The sequence below is a fragment of the Morchella sextelata genome (genome assembly GCF_020137385.1).
Source record: "Morchella sextelata strain SCLS chromosome Unknown scls_16, whole genome shotgun sequence".
NCBI lineage: Eukaryota > Fungi > Ascomycota > Pezizomycetes > Pezizales > Morchellaceae > Morchella > Morchella sextelata.
The window spans coordinates 132,726-159,509 of NW_025408631.1; the positions used below are offsets into that span (position 1 = coordinate 132,726).

The window sequence follows — 26,784 nt, forward strand, 5'->3', positions numbered from 1 at the left end:
CGTTCAATGATATATATACAAAAAAAGTAAGAGAGAAAAGGGAAAGACAGAAGAGAGGTCGTTGACCACGATCCTAGTATGTATGACCCGCACTTGACGTCCTCTTCACCCCTACTCACCCGCTTTATACTAGTCACCCTCCCCGAATCCCAAGCACTGGACGCTCGATTTCAACACCAAGTACTGGAGCTGGCCAAGTACTGGAGCTTGCTATTGTCAACTGCCAGAGCTGGCCATGCTACGAGAGCTGGCTAAAGGCAGTATTAACTACTGGAGCTAGCCTCAGGAAGTACTAATGTATGTGGGAGAGATTTTCAGGTGGAAGTAAGACCTTGCAGTCGCGAGATGGGCAACTACTAGTAAGATGTACGTACAGCTGGATAGACAAGGAGGTCCGAAAGCAATCCCGGCAACCTCCAAAAACAGTTAGATATAATCGTACTTTGATCAGCATTTGTTTCCCGATGCTCTTGCGATCGTAGGAATAGGTACAGATTGTGAGCTGCGGAGTGCATTTTGCCTCGTTTATCAGGGTGCAGAAGCCGTGCTGAGAAATACTTCGGTACAAATGTTTCAGCACTGGGTAGTACACCTACTTGTAATTAAATGTTACTTTGCAGGTATAAATACATGTACCGCAGTAGTTAGCCAGTCAGTTACGGGCGGTACTCTGCAACTATTCGAAAAGCTATGAGGCTGCCAGGCTCCGTGATAATATATATATATCGTCCATGCTCCTCAAGCTCAATTGATCAAAGTCACCCTCGATCACCCAAGTACATACCCTACACAACTATACCAAACTCACTTCTTAGACGAGACGTAAAGTCTAGCAATGGGTTCGAAATCTCGAATACTGTGTTTGGGGCAATCGCCATGGTGGTAGCCGTTCTGACCTTTCTCAGAGCCTTCAACCTTTTAAAGCGCCGCAGGGCAACGCAGAATACGGTAGTACGTTCAGGAACCGTCGATACCATACTTCCTCATCTATAGCTAATGAACGGTATGTAGGGATACGAGCTCAGATGTCCTGGCGACGGCTTTGGCCTTCCTCATTATCACCAGAGAGCGCCGGTGCCGGTCCGTGAGATCTTCTATCGTGTTATGACGGTCCAGTACATTTTTGTAATAGACCCGAGGTAAAGTGGGTCGATGTTTGGGGTTCGGTCTGTGGAGAGTAAATCGCTATTTATCGGCATTTGAGACTTGTTTGATTAAAGGTAGCTGAATATCAGATAGATTGTTTTGTTTGTGGATTCTTAAATTACAAATACCGCTATATCCCTGATCGTGTTCGCTTTCTACCTCACGTATCCTTTTCCAGTGATGTGATAGACCAGTCTATAGCCGAATGCACTTCTTACCACTCTAGTAGCGCTGAGTAACGAATCGGGTAATGAATCGTTTTTACCACGTAACGTTTGTGTGGGAAATGTGTGCTGGGAAAGTGACCATCTGGGCCATAGGCTATGTCCCGAAGAAATGAATCCGATCTACCTGTATAAAGGCATCCGAGAAATGAATTATTAGTCTCGTTGGACACCTTTCTTGACCAGTTTCTTGACACAAAAACCGTCTCCTATTGCCAAACATGGTAGCCATATGCGGTACTAGTTGGTGTAAAAAAAACGAAAAATAGAGGAACTGAACCTAGATTATTCAGCTAACAAGACCTAGAATCTATCACTTGAGCCATGAATAATTATAGTTCTTACCAACCTGTGCTTATATAGACTGAAATCATGCGATTTCTTCAGAATTTCACTGAACTTCACTAAGTCCGGATTAATGCATCCCGGAAATGCATCATGGAAATGCATCATAGAAATGCATCAAACGGCCCTGGAAATGCATCCCCGGTCCCATTTCCGACCGATCCCCTCGAGAAACGAATCAAATGATTCGTTTCCCAAATTTTCTTTGCAGGGAAAGGCATCGTTTGATTCATTTCCCGATCTACTAGAACGATAAAAGTGTTCCAGGTTCTTAATGCTTAATCGTTAATCAGGCATTCAACCTACTACCAGGGTTAGAACTCGATTATATCACCACCAAGTGAGAGGCACTTACCGCTAGCAGTTCATCACGTGTTTGCAGCTCAGTGCTAGCAGTCCCGTCACGTGCTTGCCAATGGGGGCATATTTGCCCAAATAAGGATATGGGAGAGGGCCCCCGAATAAAAACTACGCAAAGAGCCCTCTACATTCATTATTAATCTTCTCTATCGTCTGAACTTCTCCATAATTCTCGTGCCTATATGTCAACTTACTTCCGAACCCTGACTGAGTGCGAGTCCACATCAAGCTCTAGCTAACAGTAGCAGTGATCATGGCTCTACTATATCTTCTTGAAATAGTACGCTCAGCACATTTTATAGTATTGAAGGATTCTCATTTGTCATCATGAGTCACGGGTTTTGACTCATTCTTCTCTTGGTATTTATTAGTCATGTCTTTCTATTACTTATACGGCTATGATTTACTATGTTTTGTGTTACCTTTCTTTAGTATAAATATTGGGTATTTTCCCCTCTCTAGTTAGTTGGAATAACACGCTCAATTACTACACTTCTCTACATACATTTTTCTCTAGGTTATGAGCCCGGAGATCATCTACGCTTAAAAAACACTCCAAACCATTTTTACTATCAAAGTACACTCTATCGTTTCACTTTAAAACATGTCAAACAATAGCGTAAAAATTCCCGCTTTACCATGCAAGCTGTCTAGCTAAGACCATTACACTGTTTGGAGGGACTTCGCTTGTCGCATGTTAAAAGTTTACGATTTGTGGAATCTAGTCAATGGTACGAGTAAGCGTCCTGCGTTAACTACTACGGTTACAGCGGCACCACCTGCAGAACAACCAGCAGAAGGTGCAGCAGCAGCAACATCAGCAGAAGAGGACGAAGAAGGAACCACAGACAACGCCGAAGAAATCAGTGAATGAGACAAGAAAGATAACCTCACGGTCGTCTTCCTTCAATCCAACATCGAATTTGAAGTCATCCTCACACTTACTCCGGCCGATACCGCTCACCAACTCTGGACTCAACTCGAGGACAGATTTGATCGGAAAACTGTATCTTTCCTCTACTCGCTTCTTGCCAACGTTGTAACCCTACAGTATACGCCTGATAAAGGCATCAAGGAACATCTAACCCAGTTCAATAGTTTTTGGTCATCCCTCCTCACTAGAACTGGTAACTCTACGGACAAAACCAAAGACCCACTCGGTTACCACCTCCACCAACTCTCATCAGTCTCAGAAGTGAAGGCATCCTTCCTACTCCTCTCACTCCGGCACGAATCTCTCGAATCAGTCGTTGACAACCTGCAAACCAAGCCCAACGTCACCTTCGATGACGTCTATGAAAAGCTGTTGGATCTGGACTCACGGCGCAACAACGATGGACAAGTTACTGGAGAAGCCTACAACATCAGGCGAGGAAATCCAGGACATGGAAACAACAACAAAGTCGGCAAGGCACGGAACAACAAAAAAGACAAAAAGGATCTTACATGCATATGGTGCACCAAGAACGGAGAATTTGCAAAAGGCCACACGCATAAAGACTGCCGGAAACTCAAAGCTTTCAGAGACAAAGAGAAGTCCGCTGCATCTGGCAACCTCAACGTCGCATCCGGTACTGCATTTCATACAAAACTGGATTTCTCTTGGATTCCTGACCTTTCTGGCCTCTCCGCTCTCGAAGAAGCTGATGTATTTACTATGCCAGTTTCCTTCGACTTCACCACTTTCTCAGATACCTCAGATGTAACAATGGAAGACTACTTTGGCTTCGTTGCAGGACCTTCCGCATCTGACAACAAAGCATGGATCTTTGACTCTGGTGCAACTAACCATATGACCGGAACTCAGGTTATCAACACCTCACCTCACAGTGGAACAGTCACTGTTGGCGGCGGGTGAAAGCTACAGATAACCGGAATTGGAAACGTCACCATCAACGGATCACATGGCCCCATCACTCTGCAGAATGTATTTGTAATCCCAGAACTCGGCAACACCAACCTAATATCTTGGTCGTGTATTGCCAAAAAGGGATTCACAATGACAGGGACGGAAAACGGCTTTACCATTTACAAACCGAACAGCAAGGAAATCGTTGGAATCGCTAACGCAAATAGTACTGGTCTTTACATCTTTGAAACCAAGGAACTTTGCACACACATCTCCATCACTACCAGCTTCTATGACTGGCACCAACGACTCGGACATCTCCCCGCTTCCTCACTCCCACGGTTACGTAATATGGTCGCCGATCCAAAGTCTCTCCCCACAACAGGTCACATGGAAATATGCAACACATGTGAACTCGCTAAATCTACCAAATCTCACCTCGCTCCTCTCACCGAACCACGATCCAAACAACCACTAGAACTAATCCACTTAGATCTGAGCGGCAAGTTTTCCACTCCTTCTCTTGGCGGTTTTAGTTATTACATTACTTTCATCGACGATTACTCCAGGTACGCTCACCTCTACTTCCTTAAAAAGAAGTCAGATGCAGTAGATGCCACACAATGATACATCGCATAGATGGAAAATCAATTGGACAAAACGGTTAAACGGTTCCGAAGCGACAATGGTGGCGAGTACATCTCCAATGACCTTCAACAGTTCTTTCCCTCCAAAGGCATAAAGCATGAATTCACTGTACCCTACTCTCACGAGTCAAACGGAACAGCAGAACGCTTTAATAGAACAATAGCAACAATGGCACGATCTGCCTTGCTCGACCACGATCTTCCACGGAATCTATGGGCAGAAGCGATCAATACAATGGTACAGGTCAAAAATCGTCTCCCGGATAAAGCACTCCCGAACATGACACCATATGAAGCACTCACCGGCAAGATACCCTTCATTGGGCATCTCCGATCCTTCGGTGAAACTGTAACGGCAGCTATGTATTTCGGCTAGTTGATAAACTGGAATGGAGGAAGGAGGTATTGTGTAGTGGAATTAGGATTTGTAATGGAGATTTCCGTTATCTTCTTTTGGTTTCTGTTACGTGAAGGTATTAGTCATCGTTGGATTAGGGATGGATATATAAGGGGGCGTTGTCTTGTGCTTTTGTCTGTTTTCCTTCTTCTCTTCTTTTCTTACGCAACCTCTGTATTCTACTCCACGAATATTACTTTTGTTCTACGCTACGTCATAGGGCTCATCTTGGATCTCCGATCAGGATCGAATCATCCCATTGTCCATAGTCACGAACATACTCTACTACGTTCTCGCCTCGATTGTATTCCTTGGCACTATAGTCTCTCGTCCATAGACCCACGTTATAGAAACAATGTTCATTCATATACCTATTGAAGCACGACCAGCTGGAACAAAGTTGGACGCTAGGGCAATGACGGGACAATTCTGTGGCTATGGAGACTCTGATAAGATCTGCCGTGTTTATATACCATCACAAAGGAAAGTAGTTCTCTCTCGTCATTTTAGGTTTAAGGGTCCGTCCGTAGGGGAAGAAATCGAAACAATGAAAACTGACACACCCCCCAAACCAAAACAAATCGAGATCAAACAAGAACCACCATCACGTCCACCAACACCACCTGCGAAACTCTCAGATTCCGATATCGAAGACTTATTTAACCAACAAATGCTTCGAGAAACTATGGAGCAAATTTCCAATGACGAATCTGAAGAAGAAGAAGAAGAAGAAGAAAACGCTCCTGAAAATACCCAGCACAATGATGTTGATACAGATACTGATCAACCGAGACGTAACCCACCACGGGAACGGAAACCTCCGGTCAGGTACGGATGCAACATTCAGCATGACACCACAACTGCAGAACCAACAAATTATCACCAAGCGATCAACAGTCCTGACTCCGAAAAATGGCAAAAGGCTATGGAAGTTGAACTCGACTCACTCGCTAGGAATAATACATGGAAACTGGTTGACACACCAGACCACCGAAAATTGGTCGACTGCAAATGGGTATATAAAATCAAACTCGGGCCCGATGGCAACCCCATTCGGTACAAAGCCCGACTCGTCGCAAAAGGATTCTCACAGGTACCTGGTCAAGACTTTGATCAGACTTATGCCCCCGTCACCTGATAGGAATCCATCAGATTGCTTCTTGCTCGCTGCCTTCAAACCGGCGGCCAATGCGATCAGATGGACGTTACAAGTACTTTCCTATATGGCGAACTCCAGGAAGAAATCTATATGAAATCTCCACCTGGCTACCCCACTCCTGGCAAAGCATGCAGACTTATCAAATGCATCTACGGCCCCCAAACAGTCATCTCGGAAATGGTATGCTCGTCTCTCCAAAACGCTAATCAAAATGAGATTCAGAAAAGCGGACTTCGACCCTTGTGTTTTCATCCACAAAACAGGGGAAGTTGTCATCGCCATCTACGTGGACGATATCCTTATCTTCTATTGGTCCGTTGAACGCAAAAACCGCGTCAGCCTCCAACTCCACGCAGAATTCGAAATGACGGAAACTGGTACACCCAACTGGGCACTCGGGATCCATCTGATCCACAATAAGACCGGCGTGATCCTATCACAGGAAGCCTATCTCAAGCGTGTACTTATCAAATACGGTTTCGATGAATCTAGACCTGTAGCAACACCTATCGACAACAATGTTCACCTACAAAAGGGAACAGAAGCAGAGAAAATCGACGATCCAACAATCTATCAGTCGATAATCGGTTCATTAATATATGCAGTAATCGGTACCAGACCGGACCTTGCCTACACTGTCACCATGCTCTCACAATTTTCCTCCTGCCCCACTAAAGCCCACCTGGCTGCAGTCCATCGCGTCCTTCGTTACCTCAAGGGTACCCTCGATTGGTCACTCTTCTACGCAAAAACGCCATCCACTGCACTCATCGGCTTCAGTGACGCAAGCTATGCCTCTGACATCGACGATCGCCGCTCATTTACCGGCCACTGCTTCATGCTAGGGGAAGCTCTCATCTCCTGGCGTTCTTATAAGCAGCGCTCCGTCGCCACCTCTACTACTGAGGCAGAATACATGGCTCTTTCGGATACTAGTCGACAATTGATCTGGTTAAGGAATGCGATACATGAGTTGGAACGGAAACCGAAACTTTCTTTTATTCTTCGTGGTGATAATAATTGTTCTTTGTCCTTGGTTAAAAATCCTGTCTTTCATAAAAGATCTAAACATATTGATGTGCATTTTCATTTTGTTCAGGAATGATACGAGGATAAATTGTTTGAGTTGGAATATATTTCTACAAACGAAAACGTGGTGGATTTACTTACAAAGGGATTGGATAAGGGCAAGCATGTTTTATTTTCTCCTACTATTTACTGTGGCTCACGAGGGGAAGTCTTGAAATAGTACGCTCAGCACATTTCATAGTATTGAAGGATTCTCATTTGTCATCATGTCACGGGTTTTGACTCATTCTTCTCTTGGTATTTATTAGTCATGTCTTTCTATTACTTATACGGCTATGATTTACTATGTTTTGTGTTACCTTTCTTTAGTATAAATATGGGTATTTTCCCCTCTCTAGTTAGTTGGAATAACACGCTCAATTACTACACTTCTCTACATACATTTTTCTCTATATCTAACACCACTCTCTCAGTAGTCGCCATCTTGGTCGCCATCTTGACTCTACAAGACATAGAAGATTTGGGAGCATTTTAAGAGACGGAAGTTAAGAGAAAGAAACGTACGTGAGCCTTCCATATATCCTACGTAGTATTAGATTGACCAATTGAGGCTGACAGTACCTCTATGATTTTATTATTAGGGCGTTGACAACTTCCGTGTTGGAGGAATCACCTCCGTTCAGCACATCTGCTACTGCTACTATGGCGGGAATACGGCACGGAATACCGAGATCTTTTTCGACAACAGTAGGACAACAGTTCATACCGCTGCTGGCATGTATCAAGAAGGGGATGACCGCAATATAGTCTGAGTTCATGATGTTCTATCATTTCTATATTTCTCTTTCTCCTTTTATTATAGGGCAAAGGACTTTCGTACTACGAAGGTTACTATTAAAGACTTGGTACCATCAGTAGGTCTTACATAATACGAGTTTCAGTGACAAAAGACTAGCATGCCATTAATAGGTCTTATAAAACATGAGTTCCAGGGATGAACGACTCGGATACGATGGTTTTCAACTACTATTACATTTAATCAGTCTAGTACTCAGACATTTCTTTCATTCTTTATATATGCATGTGGTTGTCGACATAATGTTGTTTCTTATGCATTGACAGTCCGCAAGATGAACGAAATGTCATGAACTTGACAAATATGTATATAGCCCCTCTTGTTCATGTGGGCAACGAAAGGACTCGCTGTCATTTGGTGCACAACGACAGTTCACATTGTGGACCTTTTGTGGAGCAACACTCAATGGTACCAGAGTCTAAGGTTTCAAACCTTTTCCGGGTGGTATCCGAGTTGTTTTTCATTAAAAGCCATGGCACAAAAGTCCTTTGCCCTTTATTATATTCCCTTTTCTTATATTCCCTTTTCTTATACTCCCTTTTCTTATACTCCCTTTTCTTATACTCCCTTTTCTTATACTCCCTTTTCTTATACTCCCTTTTCTTATACTCCCTTTTCTTATACTCCCTTTTCGTTTCCCATCCCCTCATCCCTCTTCCCTTTCCTTTTAAATTTTCTAAATTCACCTCCCTTTTTTCATTTTTCTTCCATTTCTTTCTCATTCTCCTTTCCTTTTCTTTGTGTTGCCCTTCGGTTCAAAGTACATGTCGGCTCTAGATATTTTGTTCCTGGATGGTTATTGACCCCTCACGTGCACTATCTATACCTCAATTGCAATGAAATTCGACGTTTGGACAACCTCTGAGTGCAGAAGTCCCCTTGACTGGGGAAGCACATCTCTCATGCATTGTGAGCGGGATTCCACACAAAAAGACTCAATCCCCAAGTTCGGATGATCAGATTGGCAGCTGTTCTCGTCAAGATGAACGGCGCATAGGTAGCTGCAAATGTGTTAGCTGGTTAGAAACGAAGTCTCGTCGTTAGTTTCCTTAATGCCTCTTAGTAGCTCCAAACTCCCCCCCCCCTCTCGCCCGCGATTGTTTGCTGAGGATATCTGAGTATCATAACTCGTATTCTTCCAATGAGTTTTATCCAGAACCCAACTTCAACCTCTTCGCCTCTTCGCCTCAGTTGAGCTATAATTATAACCCCCCCCCCAAAGCCTTTTCATAAAAGACACTCTTCCCCACATCGAAATCCGACCTGTAAAATACCTGCCGACCACCCCTCCCAATCCACAATAGCTCCCTTAGACCATCACCGTAGCGGACCCCTGTTTTCCTCCTCTTCCGATATCACTCTGGTACTAACAATGATAATATTGCCGTTCAGCGTCACTAAAAGACGCTGAAACAATTGTTGTCCTTAAACACTCTCAGACTGCGTCCATGTGTTATCGTTGCTTAAACCCCATTTCTCCATGACCAACATTGTAGGGCCGCTTAATTGAAGGGTAGTTCTGAAGGTAGCGAGGATAACGGTGGTCGAGACTCGATGCTGTTGCTAGGTAAGGTATGTCTGTGTCTGGAATGGTAAGGATGATTGAGTACATGGTTGCGGCACACTTTTTGCTGTGGTCCAAGAACTACGAGAAATATGGCGATTTCTCTCCATATTTATTGATTTTCCTCGCTATGTTTCCAATCGGGTACGGGTACGTCTTCACCGCGGTGTGGTAGTACAGTAGCATCGGCTGAACACTGCTCGACAGACCTCGCTATCTCCACCCAATAAGAAATAACTCAAAGGGATCACAACACCCACTCTATGCAACTAACAAACTTCTTTGGGCCAAGTTCGAAACTTATTTTTGTGCGCTCAGTTAGTAGATTGCCCGTTAATAGACTAGCGCGCATGTACTCTAGGTGAACCTGAGCTTGGCATGCCGATCATTGCTATTCTCAGATACCGAGTGATGCTTCATGAAATCGGGTCGTATTCGTTGTTCTTAGATATCAAAGAGGGATGGCTCTGACCTTGCACCCAGTCTGGTATTTTGTGGTTGCCGTGCCAAGTTTGGGGATGGGATCGAGCTCAGGATAGCTCTATCTTCCGTAGAATCCCAACCCCGGATACATTATGCATTCATATCTGTCTACAGGTATCCCTTATGCTGTTAAAGCTGCCAACTTTGCCAAGTACTATGTCTCAATTCTGTGGCTTTCGTGCGAGGCTCGCCTGATGTTACCATGTCTCACGTTGGCAGCATTTAAGTAACAGCCCAAGGGATACAAAGCTGTACGTTCCTACGCGCGATACACTCGGGGGCGCAATATCAACCACAAGTAAAATGCCAAGGCAACATGACGCGTCACTCGACGCCAAGCTGGTGTACTCTAACAGCCACTGTGATATTTTGTGCAGGGAGCTTACATCATGGTATGCATCAACGACTGGAACGGGAAGTGGCGACTCGTATCCTGGATTGCCAACATTCTAAGGATGTCGTACGGGGCAACGATGGCAAATTTATTCTTCAGTAGGAAAGACAATATTCCCCTAAATATTCTCGTGCGGGGCGAGGGATCCAGTGCATCGAGTTCTGGCATATCGAGTCGACTCACCACTTCATGATATGAGTATTCAGCCTCGTGGATTGTACAAATCAACGAATGGACCGGAGGGAGCTGTTCTGGGGTCGGGTGCGGTCATAAAACGAGGCGTAAGTAAGCACACTAGTACTGCACTTGGAAAGAAACCAAATAATCCATTACCAACAAGTAGCCAGATACCCTACGAATACCCAGAACCCCCCTCGGGTCAATGACTAAGAAAGCAAAACACAACCACAAAGGAATGTAATTTGAAATGATGCTCCAAAAAAATAGAAAAAGGCCTACTTCGACAACACTCTCCGGACCACGCAATAACCCACCCAAATCAGTTGTAAGCGTCTGAAATATGGGACCTTACCCCATTCGCTCAGTATTACAGATCATCAACCATCTAACTCTAACCCACTCCGCCCAGTCGCCAACTTACACACCGCCGTGTCCGGGATCTCGACAGATGTCGGCTGCGTACTCAACTCCATGCCTGAAATTGAAGCGGTACTTGCAGCCGGAGACGTACCAGGAATTAGCTCCCCTGAACCAGAGACTGGCCGGGTCGAGGATTCCGAAGCCTTTGTAGAAGCAGAGGCGTTAAAATATTACCTTATACATAGACAAACAAGCAGGTTGAAAGAACGATCTCACCATCTGCCCGGAAATCTTCCTCTGGTATAGAGGATGCCTCAGAATTTTGACAAGGAGGGTCAAGGCGGCGATGATCACGCCCACAAGAGCCGCGACGAGGATAATTATCGAATATTCATTCCAGATGGTATTTGTCGAGGCGGCGCTCGAGTTCGTAGATATGTTTGCTGGGGCACTATTGAAAGCGGTCTCCCGCAACGCCAGAGCTTGGGGGTATGGTAGGACTGTCATTGCGCAGCTATAGGGGGGATGGAGATCGTATAGTGGAGGACTGGGCTTGGGTTTGAAATGATGGATAAGGGAATGGATATATATTTTGGGAAAGAAGGAAAGGCGTGGTCGGCACGCATGTATTTATATCCGATTACCACTAGTAGCATGTAGATCACTTTTTGTGGTACTCCGCGTTTCATGCGACGAATTCCTTGCTTTTTTGATTCCCACACACGGTACACAACCTCTTGGAAGGAGATGAGAGATGCTTATTTTTGCCCCGCAGATCATCAAAACCTAGGGCGGAAGTCAGCCTTACATATCCCTTATACTACCAACAGAATGTAATTTCCCAACCTTTACTAACAGATCCCACCCCAATTTTCGCTCTTAATAAATCATAGGACCCGCATAAATGTCGACCGTTTGTTAATAGAGTACTGGGCAATCCTTGACGTAGACTAAGGACCCGCATAAATGTCGACCGTTTGTTAATAGAGTACTGGGCAATCCTTGACGTAGACTAAGGGACACGCTCAAGTGCAAGTACTGTCATCATACCAACGAATTACTCCAAGAAATTCTACAAAGAAACCCGGAACCCCCAAGATGACGTATTGAACGGAAACCCACCCGCCAACGCTGGCCGGATAGATATCGTAACAGATAGATGCTCGGTGCTCGCTCCGACCCCATGTGTTCCCCACTCAACACGGTTTCATGGGCCGTCAAACTGAAGTTTTCCGTTGCAACCCCCCGAATATATCGTCAGTGAACATTGAACTAGATCTGCATATGTTGGAAAATCCCCCACAGATACTATGGATAAAGGAATAGAGGCATTTCGAGCGCGTTTCGTTGTAGAAATACACCATTGTGAGAGGAAGACCACTCGTATTACGGTTAAGCTTGCATATAAGTGCAAAACCAATCCGCACAACCCTGGCCCAACCCACCCGTTAGATGCCCACACCGTCCTGATCGGGGATGGACCTGTCAAGAATCTTCAGGAACACCCCCGCCAGGATCATGACGTCCATGACGCCAATTGCCTTGAAACACTAGCCAGTCGACCCTTGCTGCGGATTTGTTGAGATACAGCAGGGACAAACTCCCCACACGGCCGAAGGACGTCCGCCATGCCCAAGAGGATCTGTTGAGATACAGCAGGGGGATACTATAAGACTACGTCTAGTTGGCCTATATATGGCTCGAGACTTATAAACCCACACCGGCATCGGAAGCAAGTGGCTGTAACCTACCCCGGGCGTGACACCTCCGTATGGCCTTATGGCTTTTTGAGCAATAAATGTACGGGATGCAGACTTGAGAAAAGTACCGGAGCGCCCCGGGGGGGGGGGGGGGCGGTGCATCGTCTGAAAGTTTTTGAGTATTTACTTGTGTGTCACCGCAACCTGTCTACAGACTTACCCCGGCACGCGTAGTATTGCGGGTTTCCACAAGTAAGCGAACATCGAGGTTGCAACCAAAATTTATATGGGAATGCAACTTTAAACACTTATTTCTCCACAACCAAAAGAATATAGAGAAAAAGAGTCTGGTTTATGGATTCCTCGGTAGTGATAGTACATACGGCTAAAATATCACTCCAAGAGTGCGACTTTGGAATTTTGGTGTTGTTAGGCTAGGTGGTTTGTATGGTTACCATCTCCATGTTCGCCTACTTATGGTAACCCGCAATACATGCATTTTGCCACTCAATTGATCAAGTTGACACACCCACCCACCCACATCGAGCCATATGCCCTAAATGTCTCGCAATAAATATTCTCATATCTTACGGTAAATAACTCGCAATGACATTATCCTTACCCACATACACCTAGAGCCTCATTTTGTGGCTCAGCGAGATCTTGGCAGTCGTCGTTGTATCCAGCAACAGGTTTATGTACTCGCGTGTTGTTGCCAAGGAATTTCACCTGGCTTCCATTGTGAAGCCTTTATCGTGGATTTTATTATCATGGTGCGCGTGCCTTGCTGGATGTCGAACAGGAGGAATTAAGAGGGTTTCGACCCTCCAAGGATTCGGGTCGTGGTGGAGCCAAAGGGGACTCCTGTCCTATCTTTCTCTTTACCTGTCAGCACGCTGTCCTTCTCTTTTTCCTTTCTCTTCATCATCATCATCATCACCATCCAGTACAACTGTGTATTTAACATGTGTACACCGATACGAGTCAAGAGATTTTGTAGGTGAAACTTCGGACGCAAGTACATAGATCCTAGTTCGCAGGTCAAACTCTCAATGCCCATAGCTACACCTATACCACACTCAAATTCAAAATATTTTATCATTTAAAGCCACAGCCTCTGTTCGCATATTAAATCTTCACAACTCCTAACTCTAGAGCATGATTGTGACAATAATGGCTATCTGTGGGGCTCGTTGCTGTGCTGACCGACCAGCATCCGGCGAAAAGCGAGGTTACTCGTAACCTGTGGGACAAACGCTGTAATTCTCACGACTTTCTATATTCATGGGCGCAGTTGTTCCGTCTTTCTGGGTTGCGGGTTTTTTTGTGCATAGCTTTGTGGTACAGAGTTGGTCAATGATCGGGTGTGCACTTTGATCACAGGAACGAAGCTGGGTGACTATGAGTCTCGGCGCCAAGAAGGAGGCTAGGCACGAGAGACTCGTCCTCCTATCATTTCTCTGGTGGCGGAGTACGAAACTACATCATCCCTCAACTCCAAGTTTGCAGTCGGGCAGCTCGTGTATTGTTGATATAAATTATACCTGGTTATAAGCCACGAACAGGACAGGGATATGTCAATCAGAAAGCTCAACAATAGCATGGGTATTGTAAAGTCCATAATCACCCCGCGCATTCCCACCGTTAACTGTTTCCCTCAGCTTTCGATATTAGATTGATTGAGATTGAGAGTCACGTGTCTTATTAGGTGAGTTTTCTCTGTCAGTATATGAACGAACGGCTTACCACGAACCACAATCAAAGAAAAACCGCGATACGGGGTAAGGTAGGTACCCGGGGGGATACCCCACGGCCGTGAAGAACGGCTACCTATCCCGGTAGTTATTTTAGCGCAGTCGCGTTAAACGGCGAATGCCGCAAGATTTGAGCTTTTTCTTCGAACTGTAGCGAATCATTCAGCAGATCAGTTTTGGTGAGGAAAACGTACCAGGATCTTGTTTTTTAACTCCCTGGTGCAACGTTCCAACTTTTCGGCTGGAGTTTGGTTTTGAGCTGACGCCATTAGGCCGTCCAACATAAGTTACATTTTCTTTTAGCCTCAAGTTTTAATACCTTAGATAGCAACCATCGCAGGCGCACGTAACGATTGACAGGTTTCCCAGTGCTTGAATCCGGGGTTAAAGCTCAACTAGCAACATATGTGACACCCATGGCCGGTCCCGGCCCATATGTTTCGCTGCATTGACACTGCATGTGTGAAATCAACCGCTGCCCACAAGGCTCTTAGCCCATCCAAGCACACTTGTGAGATGTAAGCTTGTAGCGCATATCAACGCCTCTACTCGGTTCGCTTTTTGTCAACGTTCTATCCACCTACTTGTATGCTTTTATGCACCGGTTGTGAGTCGCTGCTTATTAATACCGGGGTGACGCATGCACTTCGACACCGCCGCCATTGAGAGTCGTATCTGCACAGCATAACTGGAGACCGATTATAGACGTCACGTAGTGAATTTCTCCCTTGAGTCAGGTAGAACATTCAATCAACATGTGTAGCGTTCTCTTCGACTTTTGGATGGACAGAGCAGAGATGGCTTCTAGGTGTCTAGCTGATGGCGCAGCCCAGATTTGAGCTTTGACGTAACCGAAGTCTAGTCAAGTTTCAGCCTTGTGTATGAACCCTAACCCTATATTCACAAATTTGGGCAGGAAGTATTTAACCTCTCGGAATGCCTGTCATTATATGGTGCACACACTCTTAAAGGTGACACGGCGGCATATGGATGTGGAACAATTGTGGCTGCAATATGGACTCATGGGCCAACCAGAGGGCTTATTTCTAGCCATTTTGCTGCACCACTGCCACAACTCGATCAAGTTTGCTTTACTAAGGGTATAAATGGGTATAATACTGTTCCACTCGGCACTGGCTTGGCGCATTTTACATACAAAAATGCGGAATTTCAAACTCCTAAGGCTTCACAACTAGAACAGATATCAAAAATCTGGTCATACAAGTTAAAGTTTATAGCTAATACTACAATCTGTATGACCCGATTTTTTTTAACTTTTTTTGTTGAAAAGCCTTAGGCCATCGACTTTCCCTCATTTTTCGGTTACCTTTAAGGGCGGGCGCACCATACACCGGGACTTGGAAATGATTGTTCGGACACAAAACTAGCGCCAAACTCAAAAGTTCGGCTAAATTACTCCTCTAGGAGAATACGGATGCACTTGGCAAAGATAGTAGATCAGTAATCACAACTCATCCCCCTCTTGGCATTCCTACCCTCCATCACAACCGTGTGGTGTGCACCCACCAGAAACCACCCAACAACCAGGATACGTAGCGCGCATTTATGACAAAGCTTAACTCAACCTCAAATCTCCACAAACGGTGTGGACCGCGATCCCTGCTTGAGTCCCCACACCACTACCACACTACCAAGAAAAACTAACCCACTATTCCCCCAGCTCACAACCCACCGAGCCGATAAAACAGCGGATAAGTCCTTGTCCTTGTGCTGGCCCTCACAGGATACAGTCGTTTGCCATCGCTTGACGAATACTGCGAGTTGACGAACAGGGCGCTTTGAGCCAAGAAAAATTAAAAGAACTACAGCGATGGGGAAAATTATTGTAGAAGTATGGTAAGAGTCCTATTGGCCAGGGCAGCCACCTAAACCCTGTTTTTAGACCCCTGTTTCTACAATAATTTTCCCCATCGCTGTAGAGATCTCGCGGCTTGGCTGTTGCTTCACTGTTTGTTGCCATAATTGGAACCCCGGTTCATCAAGTGGCAGTATTCGTCAAGAGACGTTGAACGACGGTAGATGCTGAACCACAGGTTTGACGTGCCAGAACTGTGGCTGGTCGCTCTGTGGCGCCAGGAACCTGTCTCCACGCTTGACACGGCGACACAACATTATTGGCTAATCGAGCAGATTCGCGCTCCCGTTGCCTGTCTCACAATAACTAGAGCCCATCCGACACCAAATCTTGGTACAGTACTCTCGTAGGGCTGCAAGGATCAAGTAGCGGAAGGGGATGGACCCTGAGTATATATTGTCGAGGATCCACGTGGTCGCGACCGGACGGATACCGAGCCAGCGGGCTGGAGAGAGCCTATGCTTTTATCGTTCGCGGAGTGGGGAGGATGGGTAGAGTATAGGATGGAGGATGTTGCTGGATCGGATGTATGCAGGGCTCCTCTGGTATCCTGCAGCGGGAGAAGCATGCGCGTGTTGATTACAGGTTTAAACGAGCGAGCTACCTATACCTCCGCACCCCATAATACGTCGGCAGCCGATTGATATGCTAATAGCCACGTGACGAGCCTATTCAAGTAACGTTGAGTCAGGTAGACGTTACAGCAGGACAACGTTATTGTCGATCGAGGCCAGCACTCTGGATTTTTGGTCAGGTATGCCCACCCTATACGAGAGATCAACTAAGTGATAAGCATGATAAAGGGACCCACGAGTAGAGCCACACTCCCGACACCAACCTTAGGGTGGGTACATGTAACAATCTTGTGACGATCATGTTAATTTCCTTTACCTCCCTCCACCCCCGGCTGGGCCTTACTGTAGAATTGCTGCTCCCATAGCAACGATTATCGGCCCGCGCTCACCAACACTCCGTGCCACGGCGTACAAAGCCTACGAGATCTGTTATTGCGAGATCCCCGCAGCGATCGGCTCGACGACGCAAAATAGGGATCGTCGGATATCACTCGCATCTTCCCTTCGCTCGGCGCATTTATCACGACCGATCACCCACAAAGCTAGCACCGAGCGCGCGCAATGCGTTATACAGACCATCAAACCTCGAAATAGGCTTCGGCTCTAATTATCTTACGCACGTAATCCCCAAGAATGCTGTATTAAATGGTAAAATCCACTACGGGGCTATCAACGGAATAGTCAGAATTTATCATTAGAGGGTTGAGTCGGCGCGTGTTTGGTTTCTAGGGCCGTGGTGGGTTTGATGCAGTAGCATAGCAAGAACCGAGTGACGAGTGATATATTATGACTGTGAAACGCTCGCTGCATAAGACAAAGGCAGGGGACCCCATCGAGAACTTCCCAATCACAGCATCCACCCTGAAAGTCCTTCACACACGTATGCTGCCGCTCCCATCGTCATGTGAGAGGTATTGCACCCGCCAAGCCATCCGAGTAATCACAAGTGACACGAGCTATGTTCTTAGCTTTACTTCCAAATTGACTTTCGTTCTAGCATCCTAGCTTGCTTGACACATAGGCAGGCGGTGGTTTGCTAGTAATGCGTCGTCTACCCACAGCGAAACTTTTATATTATAGCCCTGTTCTAGGACATCTGCCCTTTGCCCTTATAGTGATCCCACCCTACTACACCTCTAGCTCTGCGAGCGTGAAGAGACTGAAGAGCCCGCTGGGCTAAAGAGCAATTATGCCCTATTACTCTCGAACACTTTCTAGAAACTTACACGCTCTTGGAAAGCTCTCTATAGTACTTGGAGATGGATGATAGAGGTTTTATCGCTGTTCTTATGGGTGGGGTGGCGCGCCATTAAGAATCCTGTCCCCAGCCACTGTGTACTATCTTCCGGCGTTGAGGATATAGGGTAATCTAGAAGGGAGTCTTCCCCGGAAAAACAAAACTCAGAGCTTTGTGGGAGAGGGAAGGTTCATATCGCGAGACACAACGAATTTAACTCATAGGGAAGGATTCGGTGACTGAGGGTGGGAGTAGCCTAGGCGGTAGAAGGTCGAACAGAGAGGTTGCTCCCGCAGTTGAGTGGTTCTGACATCAATTTCTGCGAACTCCTCTCCATAAGCTTGGATTTAATGTGGTTTGACAGCTTCCTTTCTAGCCCACTCAGCGAGGTCCAGCCGCCGTCCGTAGATGAGCGGACTTTGTATGGTCTAGTCTCTTCATGAATATCTGTCCTCGGATAGTACGGCCCACTACTAAGTAGACGAGTCAATTTGTTGACTGCCATGTCCATGAATCGGCCGTCATGATACAGTAAAGTAGGTACTGTGCCCTTAGATCACAGGTGCTGGAATAAAGCTATCGTTACCGTATGATTTTGTAGCTTTCTTGACCTTTTTGTTCTGCTCCACAGGCGAAGCCCTCCAGTTCACAAGCCGGACGCGCCCTAGCCTCCGGGGAACCAACCGAACCTAGCGCCTAGCTCATCAACAGGGAGATTTATCTGTCTGACAGGAAATACATTTCTAACTTGATGAGGATCATGATATCAGACAATCGATTTGTATGTTATCAAATCCATCCTTGTGAATGAGCGCACAAATCATTCCCCTTTTCGGTATGTTTTCAGTCAATTCTGTTGATCAGGTCGCGAATTTATAAGACCCGGAGGAGAATCGAATTGTATGATTGAATTAATGACTAACGAAAGAAGAAAGAACTGGCTCCTTATATAACTAACAAAGTCGTGATAAACACGTATCATCAAGACCACCAAACCCGTTGTCTTGACACAGTACTAATAACACATAGCAAAGACTGGAAAAACAACAAATTCAACTTCGAGTCAGCCACTCAATAACAGTTAGTGTGGTCCACGGGGCGGGCCGGCTCGAGCCGAAAGCTCGAGCCAAGGTCTCGAGCTCACGCGAGCCCGAGTCTTCACGAGCCGAGCCATCTCGAGGCTATTGGCTAGCTCGACTTGAGCCGGCTTGTCTAGAAAAATAGGGTAAAATTTATATTACTGGTCTATTTGCGGACAAATATTTCATCAAACATGGTTCTTCGCATAAGTTGAGCTACCAGTTGATACTTTAAGGAACATATTGTAGGCTCGAGCCTGATCATAAAATAGGCTCGAGACGGCTCGTGGACCACACTAATATGAACAGTCCAATATTTAGCCACCTCCAGTCGAGACTCCACCAGTCCGCCTACGTAAGATCAAGAGCGAACGGCGCTCACGGAAAGACTAGAATATAGTTATCAGTCTATCTAAATTCAACTCACTATGTCTTTAAGGTTCTTGCCTAGTCCATCCGTTTACTTGGCACCATGGCAATAACGATGTTTCCAGTTTCTGATGCATATGAGGCATGGTAGTATTTATAGGATCGTCACCAGTTGCAAAAGCTCAGAGGTTGTTTTCCTTCCCCTTCGATTGCAATAATTCTACCGGAATGTGTAGCCGAGAAAACTCGGGATCTGGAATTCAGGCGCGATCGGGGGGTGAGACCGGGACTCGCTGTTAAATACCACATTACATCCCGAGAAAACTCGGGATCGGGAGTTCAGGCGCGATCGGGGGGGGAGACCGGGACTCGCTGTTAAAAACCACATTACATCCCGAGAAAACTCGGGATCGGGAGTTCAGGCGCGATCGGGGGGAGACCCGGACCCGCTGTGTATATATACGCCGTGAGCTTCCTCTTGCGGCTGCGTGCATATTTTCCACTTACGCACCGCGCGCGCGAGGAGATACCCCCACTCGACTGGGGCTGAGGGTGGGATGTTGAGGCGGATCACTATCCCTCGTGCTCGGCTTATATAATACATTTCTCCTGATATAGCTACATAACAATAATTTCTTCAATCATTCCCCCTCCAATTCCCTTCATCCTCCCCGAGAATCACGTATTCTATCACACGCCATCACTACAACTATGAAGAACGAGAATGAGGACAGCTTTACCGTATCCAACACAGTTCTTACAGCTGTTGGTGTTTTGGTTGCTATCCTGACTCTGTTGAGTGCCCTGGGGCTTGCAAAATTCCTAAGAAGACGGCGAAAGAGAGCAAGTAGAACTTTACAAGTAGGTTCAAACCCGGTCATACGTAATCTCTATGAACACTAACAACAGAATTATAAAATTAGAGCCACGAAACTACCCATCCTTGTATCATGTCCTCCTCGGAAAGGCAGTATGAATACCCCGATAGACAGAACTTGGGGATTTACAGTTTTCATCAAAGCACCACAGTTCATGTTGACTTCGTCTTACCGAGTTCTGACCACAGTCGGTGGGGTGTATGAGAATATTTCTATTCTCCTCGTCAATAATCTTCGGCGAGGTCAAGAGTCAAGACTCGGGAGTTTCGCACGTAGTAGGATTATCATTATGCTCTTGGGCTGAGTCCCACCCATCTCACATTATGTTTTTTTTCTTTTCTATTCGTTTTTGCTTTGGGTTATTCTTCACATTCATATGACCTTGTCTATTTTACTTCCTTAGAGCCGGATAAACATCCTAAGTTAAATAACGAGCAGTGGCAAGCACTTGTGATTTCTTTCTTGCAACATCCTAGTACAAGCCCTTCTTGGCGAAAGTTGGCCCTTAGGTAAGCGATACCAGCGCGCATGTGGAAATACAGATTACTGCACTCCCTGGAGCATATGTCCAATGATTCTACACTCAGTATTCTCGTCTTGCCGCGCTGGGTTATCATCTTCTGGTAAAACAGTGACTATTAAGCGGTCTCGTAAAGACACAGGACGTATCATGCGGTTATCTGCATTATGGACAGCTTTGCCGACCCTGCTGTGGATACATCACAGAAACACAATCAGTTACCAGTGAAAGAAAATGAAGTGAAGCGAGCAAGACTCGATGAGCGAAACGGCAGCAACTGAGTGTCTTTTATGGAGTTATATGGTTTTTTGTTATCATAATCGCGTGTACGTGTAGCAATAGGAACAAAAAAATATAAGTGGAGATAATTTGAATGGAGGGGCCCTGCTGCCATATAAATAACCCTTGCCCTAAGGGTTCTTTTTTTTATAAGAAGAACTGCAAGCTGCAAGCAGGGGCTCAATTTGGTGTATGGTGCGCACACTCTTAAAGGTGACAATCGTACATAGCTGCAAGGTGAATCCAAAGCCAATGAGAGGGCTTATTCCTAGCATTCCTGCCGTAATTTACTTTTGAGGGGTATATATAAATGGGTATAATACTGTTCCACTTTGCTCAGTCTTGGCGCTTTTTACATACAAAAACAGCCGGTTTCAATCTCTAATAACTTCATAACTAGGATAGATATCAAAAATCTGTAAAGAAAAACTAAACTTCATCACTAGTACTTGACTTTTTCTTTAACATCTTTTTTTAACTTTTTTCGTCGAAAGGTTATTAGCCATACCTTTAAGAGAGGGCGCACCATAGCTTTTCGCCAGCCGCGAATCAGAGGTCGTTACCCTGAAGTTTACTTCAGGGTTAAGAGGGCACAAGACTCCAGGCATTGCTTAGTAACTACTTTAGTCATCATCGTACTCGCTCATGGCTTAGATCATTCAAGGGTAGCTGCGTCTAGGCTAAAGGTGAGCTCGAGAGGTGTGTGCCTGGCCGGGTTGACATCCTACCCGTACAGAGCTTCTTCCACGTCCTTCCGTTTATTAGTTATTGACCTTAATTTAGCTCATATCCACCCATTTTCTATGAGTTTTCTCGAGATGTAATTATTTAATATTGACTACTTCATACTCGAATTTATGTAATAGAGTAACTGATACTTCGAAATTGACGGTTGCAAGAGGAACCAGATCAGCGGCGGAGCCGAAAAGCTGCAAGTGCAGAGTACGGGTCATAAGTCGAATTCTTTATATTTTATTAGAGTCGACTGTATGCTTAAGCTTCAGGGCGTTGCTAAGCGTAGCGCAGCTCCAGTACTGTAAAAAGTCATTTTCAGGTTCTTCTTGATGACTCATGACCGAGTGAGATACAGTGATTAACCACTGCCAAGCCGTGCAACATCGTCGGATTTGACGGATTGAAGTTCCACCGACCGCAGTTAAGCCTGTACAGTCCGCTGCCCCGAGTACGTAACACGCACGCACTGCGCTCAGCTTAGACCTTCCAGGCTCTATTCTTACTAATCTACTCTGATCACTTCCTTTCAAAGTTTAGACTACTTGCCTAGCCCCCTCACTCGAACATTTAACGATAAAGAAAGGATATTCGTTTTAACCGACTTATTTGTCGTTATTTTGCCAAACCAAATATTTTTAACTATTCCAGTGAGGGGGTGTTCGAGGGCTGGGGAAGGCATAAGCGTTATTCATAAGGTTGCCAAGGCTTTCCGGAAAAGCCGCTTTAATGCAACTGATCGGAGTAGGTCAGTAATAGCAGAGCACTCTATAGTCCGATCTAGGTCAAACATAGTATCCCGGACCCCGTATACGGTATGCTGTTAAAGTTATCTCAATTTTGTCGCTTGCGTACGAAATTCCCTTAATTACTGTGTCTTGTGCGGGCAACATTTAAGTATGTAACAGCTTAAGGGATAGTAGATAGCCTTCGCAACCCCCCTAATAACTCAGTATCATAATAAAAACATGCACTGGCCCTATAACTAGACTACATGTACTCTCTTCTACTCGTATAATGACAAAGAACACACTAGGGTTAGATCCGAAACCACCCTTAAACCAGATTATCCAGAGCGTGCAATAACTGGTGTAACAACATCTCTTTCAATTGTTATATCTTATCCAAAAGAAATGGCCCGCCAACCCAGATGTAGGTAGGTACACTTATCGAACCCTATCACTTGGCTATTGGTGGGGCGAATAGGTCTTGGCATCTATTATTCCACGTTAGCGTATCTACTAGCGTCTTTGGATCTATCCTTCTAACCATTTATGGAATTACAATTATTAGGTTTAATAGGGTTCGGATTCCGGTTGCGCTAGAGTAACTACGAAGCTTATCGTAACATCCATGGAATACCGCAAATACTCGATAAATTCGCTAGCGCCGTTTGCACCAAAAAGTACCCAAAGTGCTGTTTTTTTGGTATGATAAAGGGCAATAACGCTAGCGAATTTATCGAGTATTTGCGGTAGATCCCGTGCTAGGTGCTACTATGTTACTGAGGATATTCTAAAATTTGATGGGCCAGCTGTAGTCATATTAATCAAGCGTCCAGTAGTGCTCTATATTTACGTTTCTCGCATTAGGTCCTACCATAAGTAGCTGCAGGGTCGCACCGGAAATTAAAGTCGACGGCTGTAACCCAATGTTCCAGGACCAAGATTCCCAGCTTCTGTGGAGCCTTCTAACTAAGATTTCTGGGCGATCATAAATTAGTAACAAATAGTTCTTTCCCCGCAAGAGAATGTGGGTGATCGATCAGCCCTAACGAGACCCGAATTCTTGGTCCATAAATAGCGCTATAAATATGTGGACCCACCCTCCCACCTCCAATTGCAGTCCCAGTTTATTCGGACGGTTGCCAAGATTTAAACCCAGGTATAGTTGTGTTATCTATTCTCTCTTTCAATCGGTTGGTGCTTATACTAGATCGTTTTACCAAGATCAGCTGCCACGCGACGCAAACCTCTGACGTTTCTCGACCCGAGAGACATCAGAGTTAGGTGTTCGGTTACGGCGGTCGGCACCAAATATGGATAAATCTCAATTTATTCATAGTCGGATACAGGAGAATTGATTTTGATCCGCGCGCAAGTTTAGCTCGAGACCGAACTTTAAGTTGTGGTTTTAAGGTATTGCTAGCTCTGATCGTGAGATACCTAACCCTAAACAATCGCGCCGAGACAAATCGGGATAGGAGATTTTGGTGGGTGGGCTGGTGTTAGCCAATTGTGACGGGGAGGACAAGTAGCTTAGTTAGCAATGAGCATGTAGTCTATTGAGCCGGCGGCCTGACGTGCCCGGCCTACCCTTAATAATGCAGATCTTGCACTGCCATGCGTTTTGAGGCTTAGAACCTTATCGTAGGGCTGGAATAATCTATGGAAAAACAGGGGGGGTGAAATTGTATGGCGAAATATCTGTGTTTTTTCCATAGATCATTCCTATCGCTGTATGTAGACCATCGAGGAGTCTTTTCGGGAAGATGGTGCACGTGTGTCACGCAGGGGTAGGTAGAGTACATGTTAACCGGAGGATTGTCTTACATGATCGCCAGATGGTGTGGCATGACGTCCGCGGCCGACGTTACCCGCTAAGAATCTACCTTATAGAAGGTTTTAATTGGTAGAGAGGTAGAGTAGATTTTGAGCATAGACTTTTTTGTTTTCTTAGATGTAACGTATCCAACGGGGATATCGGACATCACCATGAAGTCAGATGTCTCAAATTGCGTCAACTGTCTCAGCTTACCAAAGAGCAGGATCGGCTCCGAAGTAGCAAATCATAAGGTGAGGGCTTTCAATTGATAGAATGATATTAATTAATATGGAAGCAGATTTCTGGAGAGTCACCCCTCTTGTCCTCCTCAACTCCCTTCTCAACTCCGCCAAGAGTTTGTGAAGTGCGGGGTCGCTCCTCACTACAGACTTTGCTTTGGCTTCATTTGCCAAGGCAAATCAAAACCTCACTGGGGGCCTTTTCATACAGGGCCCCATCGGATATCGAGCTCGAAGGTCACCTTCCAAAGACCACCAGCACCTGCTCCTCCTCCTCCTCCTCCTCCTCCTCTAAGCCGTCATTTCCAGGTCGGCAAACCTCTCTCCCCCCCACCATCTGCCCTTCAAGGGGATGTGCGGTTGGTGGCATACCATAGTCACTATAGCTGGGGTTTTTGGGATACTAGTACCTTTTTTTCTTTGGTTACGCTATTTTCCTTTGTGTTATCTTTATCTTTCTCCTTTTTTCTTAGGCGGGGGTTTCCTTAGTCATCAACCTTGTAAGAGGAGTGCGGTTGGTAGCATACCATAGTTACTATAACTGGGGGACTGGCATTGGGGATAGGTCTTTACGCCATAGTTTTTACTGCATGCGATGATTGTACCTAGAAACAATTCAAATGACTTCACACACACACACACACAGATTTCTGGAGAGTACTACATGTTTATCCTATAAAAATATGAAAATTCACAACCACCAACCCCGTTATCATACCTGGGACCCTCGACCCTCGACCCTCGACCCTCGACCCTCGACCCTCGACCGGCGCGACCCTCGACCTGCGACCCTCGCCCCCATCTCAGGAATCTTCCCTCAAGGCCAATAATTATCGTAATACCTACAGACAAAAAAGAGCGAGCACGAATTCCTTCCTGGGACTCATCATCGCTTTTTTGGAGGTAGAAGCGTGGAGATCTACAATCTACCCGATAGCACGGCAGTTCACATAATTGTCCACGATGCTAGAAAGAGGGCGTAATCAAAGGTGTTGCAGATATGGTTTTGTCGATCGGATTTCTTCACTCTTTTATTATTTCCTATACCGTTTTGTGTATACCTTCGTTCGCGTTTTCTTTTAAAAGCTTTAGCATGTCAGGCCAGGTTTTATTTGTTGTGGAATATAATAATCGAAATCGATCTTCACTGGCCATCAAAACTGAAAATCTTCGAGAGACTTTTACTCTTAATACTCATAATATGAGTAAGCGAATTCTAAGGGCCCATTCGGCTGCAGTAACCGTGGTTTTCGAGTTGGTAGTTTCTGCTAGCCTGAGGGTCTAGATTATCCAAGTTGTGGGTTTTCTGGAGTATTCAAGGATTTCTCATATTACTCGCCAAGCCATTATTAGTATTAATTAAAGCTCAGATCTTTTTTGTTACAGATCACATTTACTTTAGAGCAGGCTCTATATAACTTGAGCCTTTGCGAAAAGATTCCAGTTCAAAATCCTGATTATATGCTTGGCCGATGGGAGAATCTACACCAATCAGGTTACCGGAAAATTGAGCTGGTGTCTTTTCGCAAAGGCTCAACTACATCAAAATAAGAGGATGTATTAGCATCAATGACGGTCACACAGTACGTTGGAATCCCCTATCTGGACATTTATCCTGAAAACGCCCCTTGGTCTTCGTACTCTCTGTGAAAGGCAAATCCGACGTCTTGTGTGATAGTCCGCTGAGACGAATTACTGTGGTACTCCGAAATAATGAGGGTTAGGGTTTAAATTTTCGCATCTTGCGGGTTTGGGCTCTACTTCGCTCAACCAGCTACTACTCATAGCACGAATGGTCAACTGTCGGGTACGGGGGGTAAGGAGAAAAAAAGAGGGTATGGAAGACTATAGAGAAAGCATGGGCCAGAATCGATATACTAGGGCTTCGGTGTAGTACGTAGGGCTCGCATTTATTCTCTACTATATATAGAGTATTAAACTCCAGTATATTACTCCAGTATCTAACGGCACCAGCTGGTATCTGACCAAGTATGTAACCCGATGTTGAG

General features: G+C 45.4%; 5 protein-coding genes across 5 annotated transcripts; 2 read left to right on the plus strand and 3 right to left on the minus strand.

The window, feature by feature from the left end:
- Positions 1 to 5,515: 5,515 nt before the first annotated feature.
- Positions 5,516 to 6,106, plus strand: H6S33_003758 (uncharacterized protein; the record flags this gene model as incomplete). Its single annotated transcript, XM_044835369.1, has 1 exon — positions 5,516 to 6,106. One exon carries the CDS (start codon positions 5,516 to 5,518, stop codon positions 6,104 to 6,106), a length of 591 nt encoding a protein of 196 aa, XP_044691292.1.
- A 232-nt stretch (positions 6,107 to 6,338) lies between these two features.
- On the plus strand, positions 6,339 to 7,232 carry H6S33_003759 (uncharacterized protein; the record flags this gene model as incomplete). Its single annotated transcript, XM_044835380.1, has 1 exon — positions 6,339 to 7,232. The coding sequence occupies one exon, from the start codon at positions 6,339 to 6,341 to the stop codon at positions 7,230 to 7,232; it is 894 nt and encodes a 297-aa protein (XP_044691293.1).
- Positions 7,233 to 7,779: 547 nt separating this feature from the next.
- Positions 7,780 to 7,974, minus strand: H6S33_003760 (uncharacterized protein; the record flags this gene model as incomplete). Its single annotated transcript, XM_044835392.1, has 1 exon — positions 7,780 to 7,974. One exon carries the CDS (start codon positions 7,972 to 7,974, stop codon positions 7,780 to 7,782), a length of 195 nt encoding a protein of 64 aa, XP_044691294.1.
- Positions 7,975 to 11,010: 3,036 nt separating this feature from the next.
- Positions 11,011 to 11,500, minus strand: H6S33_003761 (uncharacterized protein; the record flags this gene model as incomplete). Its single annotated transcript, XM_044835403.1, has 2 exons — positions 11,011 to 11,196; positions 11,270 to 11,500. 2 exons carry the CDS (start codon positions 11,498 to 11,500, stop codon positions 11,011 to 11,013), a joined length of 417 nt encoding a protein of 138 aa, XP_044691295.1.
- A 6,891-nt stretch (positions 11,501 to 18,391) lies between these two features.
- Positions 18,392 to 18,646, minus strand: H6S33_003762 (uncharacterized protein; the record flags this gene model as incomplete). Its single annotated transcript, XM_044835414.1, has 1 exon — positions 18,392 to 18,646. One exon carries the CDS (start codon positions 18,644 to 18,646, stop codon positions 18,392 to 18,394), a length of 255 nt encoding a protein of 84 aa, XP_044691296.1.
- Positions 18,647 to 26,784: the final 8,138 nt, after the last annotated feature.